At 31.1% G+C, this 5,634-nt stretch overlaps 1 protein-coding gene across 5 annotated transcripts in view; it reads right to left on the minus strand.

The window, feature by feature from the left end:
• Positions 1-460: 460 nt before the first annotated feature.
• The window catches only part of Tip60 (Histone acetyltransferase Tip60), a 6,707-nt gene continuing 1,533 nt past the window's right edge, over positions 461-5,634 (minus strand). For 3 of the 5 annotated variants that reach the window (XM_013317643.1, XM_013317642.1, XM_013317638.1), the window contains exons 4-14: positions 4,280-4,420; positions 3,602-3,771; positions 2,999-3,199; positions 2,678-2,761; positions 2,402-2,603; positions 2,130-2,252; positions 1,793-1,955; positions 1,411-1,519; positions 1,227-1,330; positions 922-969; positions 461-715 (exon numbers count right to left, since the gene is read on the minus strand). In XM_013317643.1, the coding sequence (XP_013173097.1) occupies positions 963-969; positions 1,227-1,330; positions 1,411-1,519; positions 1,793-1,955; positions 2,130-2,252; positions 2,402-2,603; positions 2,678-2,761; positions 2,999-3,199; positions 3,602-3,771; positions 4,280-4,420 (1,304 nt within the window). In that variant the 3' untranslated portion in view covers positions 461-715; positions 922-962. The remainder of the gene's footprint in view (positions 716-921; positions 970-1,226; positions 1,331-1,410; positions 1,520-1,792; positions 1,956-2,129; positions 2,253-2,401; positions 2,604-2,677; positions 2,762-2,998; positions 3,200-3,601; positions 3,772-4,279; positions 4,421-5,634) is intronic. The other 2 variants (XM_013317639.1, XM_013317640.1) reach the window with 2 other exon arrangements.

Below are 5,634 nucleotides of genomic sequence, written 5' to 3' on the forward strand. Positions count from 1 at the left end.
TGAATATTTTGAACAGTCGAAGCAAAATTACTGCGCTTATCCATTGAAAAATAAATCATGTATTGCATTGAATTTAATTATTTTAAATTCCTATACACCTATTACCTATCCTTATCTTAAACCACGATAAAGGGAAAGTCTTCAGATAGATAATCTTACTAATATTGTAAATGCGAATGTTTAGATGAATGTTTGTTAGAAGGCATCTCCAAAACGGCTCAAAAGATCTCGATAAAATTTGGCGTATATGTAGAGCATAGTCTGGAAGAACACATAGACTAATAAAGTTTTCTTTTCAGCTCGTATGGAATCGCGGGCGACACCCATTATTTACTAAATATATACATGTTTTGAGAATCTATTGAAATTATTTATTTAAAGTACGAGTCAAAATAAATTTAAGATATGAATTTTTAAATAATTATGTTCTATTTTAAGGTTAAGAAATAAAACAAGGAAATTCACAGCGACGATATTCTTTAATATCACAATAAAATTTAAAACAATTTGTTCTAATTTATGTAACACGTAGACAATATTACTATATTAGTAATAAAACTGAGAGTCAAATTGATTGAAGAAATTTACCTAAATTGATGCTAATCTACGAACACATACGAAGACATTTAGGGATTTTTGAAGAAATTATTTTTATTACGAAAATTTAAATTTAACACGTTTAATAAACACGCATTGAAGCAGATTTTTTCTCTACCTGCAAAATAAAATAGTTTAAACATTGTAATAGGTTTAAAATAATACATTTGAAGTTGTAGATAATAGTCTGGAAGAACACATAGGTTTTTTTTAATTCCGCGCAGACAGAGTCTCGGACGACAGCTAGTTATAAATAATAACCATAGATAATAAGGTAAGGAAGATATCAAAAGATGTTAGATAGAAAATGAACAAACTGCTTACATGTTTCGAAGTCAAAAGACAGCTCACATCTTGCACACATTTCATACGCTGGTGACAAAAGAAATACAAAATCAATGGTTAAACATCGAAACTTTCGTCAAACAAGATTTCTTAAAAATAAAGAATACATTTTAAACATAAAATAAGAATAAAATATTCCTTATCCATAAAATAATTGCAGTAAAAAAATATTCCATTAAAAATTTTCAGTAAAAAAAATTTGCTGCAATAATTTAATGACCTTAATATAATATTGTCAGAATATAAAATATCGAAGTAAAGACTTATTTATAATATTTTCTTACCATTTGGCACGTTTTGACCAATCTTTAGGTGTCCAATACAAGCAGTCTGGATCGATACGTAGCCATTTTTTCTCCATCGCTTTCTCATGTTGCTGTACAATTTCCTTTATCGATAAAAGAAATATCAGATCGACGGATAATGTAACATTTTATATATATATGAAGTGTAAACGATAACAGTTACCTGATTAACTGAGATGATGTATTGCCCTTTGTAATAGTTGATTAAATTCAAATTCTGCAGTGTACTTATAACGTCCTCTTTCTTTATACTCGTCATTTCACAAATTTCACTAAAAAAATAATTTTATTTAATAAAAAAATAAAAATCATATACATTTTCAAAAACAAAGAAATTATTTATGTGCACTTTTTCGTTTTTCTTTAAACACGCTAAAACGGAATGAATTTATTTCTTTAAATTAAAAAAATATATATAAACTCTATGATATACGTGTCTCCTGATAGGTTAAGATATCCCAGGTTCAGTCTAACCATAAAAAAAAAATCTTCATAAAAAAATACTATTTTTTGATTGACGATCGACATAAATTTTTTAAACTTACTTGATAGTAATGATGGGCTTCTCATTATCGGCAACGGGCGGTACATTCATCAGTATATCGAGTATGGTCTGCGCCCAGTAACTGCGGTACGACAACAGACCGAGGTCAGATAATGGCTTCTCTGGAGAACCCGTTTTGCCTTCGAACTTTGATAAATTATAACCTAAAACGAAAAATTGGAACATTAATTTTTTTTTCGTTTTTTTTAATGTTCAGGTTCACGCTATTCTTATGAGTCCTTTAAAAAGTCCATCTTATCCGCATTCTGTTGATTTTTTTTAAATTAAATCAATTAATAAGATATAAAATTAATAGCCATAAGTTTTAGTGAACTTACTAAATTCTATAAGTAATTTTCCATACCCCTTCCTTTGGTATGGAGGTAAAGTTAAAATACACGCTACATTGTAGTCTTCAGTACTCTCCTTTTCTTTTGAAAAATATCCGACTATGTGAAATCCTGAAAAATTTTTTTTTTTTGCATACAGAAATCCTAAACTAAATGGCATATTGGTAATTTCAATACTTTATGTTAGCGATTTTTTTTATTATAAGCACTTTAAAAAAAAAATTGTCTTAAAAATATAATGAATCTATGATATAACAAACCTCTTGCATCAAATTCTGTCATAACATAAAATAAAAATGGATCCGTATCGTAGTACAAAGTCTTGTGGTCGAGGAACAGTTTGGCGAGCAGGCACAAGTTCTGAGCGTAACATTTGTTCTTGCGTCCGTCGATCTCAAAGAAAGATATACTTCCCTTTCTGTAGATCTCATTACCCGGTGGGTGTTTCAGTTTACATTTGATCTAGAAAATAAGTTTGACATAAAGAGGGAGACAAATAGATAGTGCGAAAGAGAAAGAGAGTATAAAGTACTTACTAAATGTCTCTCAAGGCACTTTTTACTTTTTCTGTACTTCAAACAGAATTCACATATGTAGATACAAGGTAAGTTAACCATTTCCTGGAAAAAGTAACAAGTAAGTCTTATTTGAATCATCAAACAGAATTTTTAAGTAACACAAATCATGGCGTCCAACTGTTGCCGATAATCGAAAATGGCGTCCAACGATTGCCGACAATCGAAAATGGCGTGCAATGATTGCCGACAAGTGAATGCGGCGTCCAATTGACGAGGAGAGAGCGAGCACAGTCATTATTTGCGCGAGCGAGATAAAGAGTTGTTTTGACTGATACTGACCTGTGGGTAAGGTGCGAAGTACCAAGGTCGTATCCTATGTCGTCCTAATTCTATCATCTCTATGTTCTTCATACGTGTGACGAGGTCATCATGGCCGTGCGCCACCAGACTGCCGGACTGTCGTGGCCGTGCGGTCGGCGTGGCTGTACCACTCGCTGCCTGCTCCGTACCGCCTTCTAACGATTCTTGGGGTGGAGGCTCCTAAATCATTACACGAAATGGAGAAATCACGTCACCTTTCCTATGTTTTTTTTTGCTGAAGCGGACTTTTGCATTGTTACCGCGAGTTTCTGAGATCGAAATCTCTATATGAAACATACTGTCATTATCTTTGACAAAACAGAGATAATAATATATTTTAATCGAGAACTTTGGATTCAAAAACTCTTGATTTATTATACTAAATTTACACTAAGAAAAGCAACAAGCAGTAACAGCTAGCAGCTATAAAGTTTGGATCTTTATCACCTGCAAAATTTGTAATAAGTTAAAATTTGCATAGCTAAGAATTAAAGGCTCTTTCAAAGCTGGCATTACACATTGAATGGCCAGCTGACAAGATCACAATTTTCATTAGATGATTTTATTTTTTTGTATATGAACCTCAGTATCAAGGGAGTTTGCTTTCCGCTTCCTGTTGATCTTCTTCTGCAACGCGGCAGCAAGGACTGCGCCACCGTTGACAAGAGTGTTAGTCTCGCTGACCAATGTTGGGCTGGCCGGCCTGGACACCAATTGACGAGGCTCCACGGTCACTGCTATAGCTGTACAAACTTTAAATTAAAACAAACTAAACACTCTTTAAATAAAAATATATAAAATTAGCATTTTTGGAAGGTATCTATAGCCATTTTAAGTAATGTAATTATTTTGTTAATCAAATAATTTATGTTTAATTAATAATCAATGTTTTTATTAGTAAGATATGTAATTTATATTTGTACTATGTATTTCACTTTGAAACCACATGTATATCAAGATTATGAATACCATGCAAATTAAAATTTATAAAACACCCATCTAAAGAATCTATAATCTATTTTTTCTATCCTTCCGAGGACATGCCGGATTAATATATTCATACATCTTAAATAGAAATCGTTTTTATTACGTAATATTTTGCTCTTATGGAGATTTTATGACACCGAGTATATAAACTTCAATAACAAACAACAAAAAATGTACTATAAAAATTTCAATTCAAGTTTTATACATAACAAAATTATGGCATGAAAAAATTTTTTTCTTAGTGATATTAAAATTATTATAAAAAAAACATACCCGGTGTATATTTTTGTGCGGAACCATTAAGGGCACTTGTATTATGTATTTTTTCAGGTAATTTTGGTTGCAGTTGTTGTTTAGCGCATGTCTCTCTATGGTTACTGAGAGACTTCGGGGGCTCAGGGCAAACATTATCATCTGCCAACAAAATTTAAAACGTAAGAACAATTTCAGATATCAATTTACGACATAAATAAATAGGTTTTCTAAGTTTTTGGTTACAAAAATTAGTAATTTTTTTAAATTGGAATGCAGTAACACTCACTAAAATCAGAGCAGAAATTTATGGTTTATAAAAAAGAGGCAAAGATATTTGACACATCCGAATATTATAAAATAATATAGAATTGTATTTGTAACAACTGGATCAGCATATAAATTTAACATGGCAAAATTGAGCAGCGGTTCTTTGATATATTGCTATATTATACACAATTTCTATATTAATATATTTGAATCAAGCCAAATTCTACAAAATAAATTACTTTAACGTCTTTTAGCACACAGCACAGTAAGTTATGGCATATAAAATAAAATTAAATAGGTAAGTGTTGCCATTGTTCCCATATTCAGTGCAACCAATTCACATGGTGAGGTCACATTTATTAAAAAAAATCGTAATGGCACAGAATATGTTAACATGGCAATTTTTTTTCTATGTTACGCTTCAGAAGTACAGGAAAATACTAGACACAAGAACAAAAGAAGGACATTCTTAAACAATATTCTAATGTACAAATGCACTAATACACAAGTTGTAACAATTACCAAGCAATTTACAGAACATTTAAACATATACAGTCAGCGTCATATAGATCGTCACAGACAAGATATGCAAATATATAGGTACATCAAAAGTAATCAATTATATCGGTACAACAAAAGTCCTCAAAATAATAGATACATTCACCCTGCTCAAAAACATCGGTACATACACAGCGTCAAATATATGAGTACATGCAAGATGCTCATAAATATCGTAGCAGCCACAGCGTCATAAGTAACGAAGCAGTCAAGGTGCGCAAAAATATCGGTACATTTGACAAAATTGAACTCTATCTCTATATACTTGTGATACAATTTGGAATAAACTACTTCTGTTACATTCATTTGACACTTCGTATTAACATTATAGGTTGTCCGGAAAGTTCGTTCTGATTTTCGATATAAAGCTTACAATAGACTGTAGCTGAAGTGGATTCATTTTCGGATTTCCACCATTATAAAACGTCACAAAAATTTCTATATTGTGAATAATTTCATTTCAATGGTTGAGATAAAAACTAATTTTTAAAATTTTATCCAATAATAAAAGACGTTTTAGGTATAGAGTCGTACCAATATAATTTAAA

Source organism: Papilio xuthus, unplaced genomic scaffold (genome assembly GCF_000836235.2).
Source record: "Papilio xuthus unplaced genomic scaffold, Pxut_1.1 DF826938.1, whole genome shotgun sequence".
Taxonomy (NCBI): domain Eukaryota; kingdom Metazoa; phylum Arthropoda; class Insecta; order Lepidoptera; family Papilionidae; genus Papilio; species Papilio xuthus.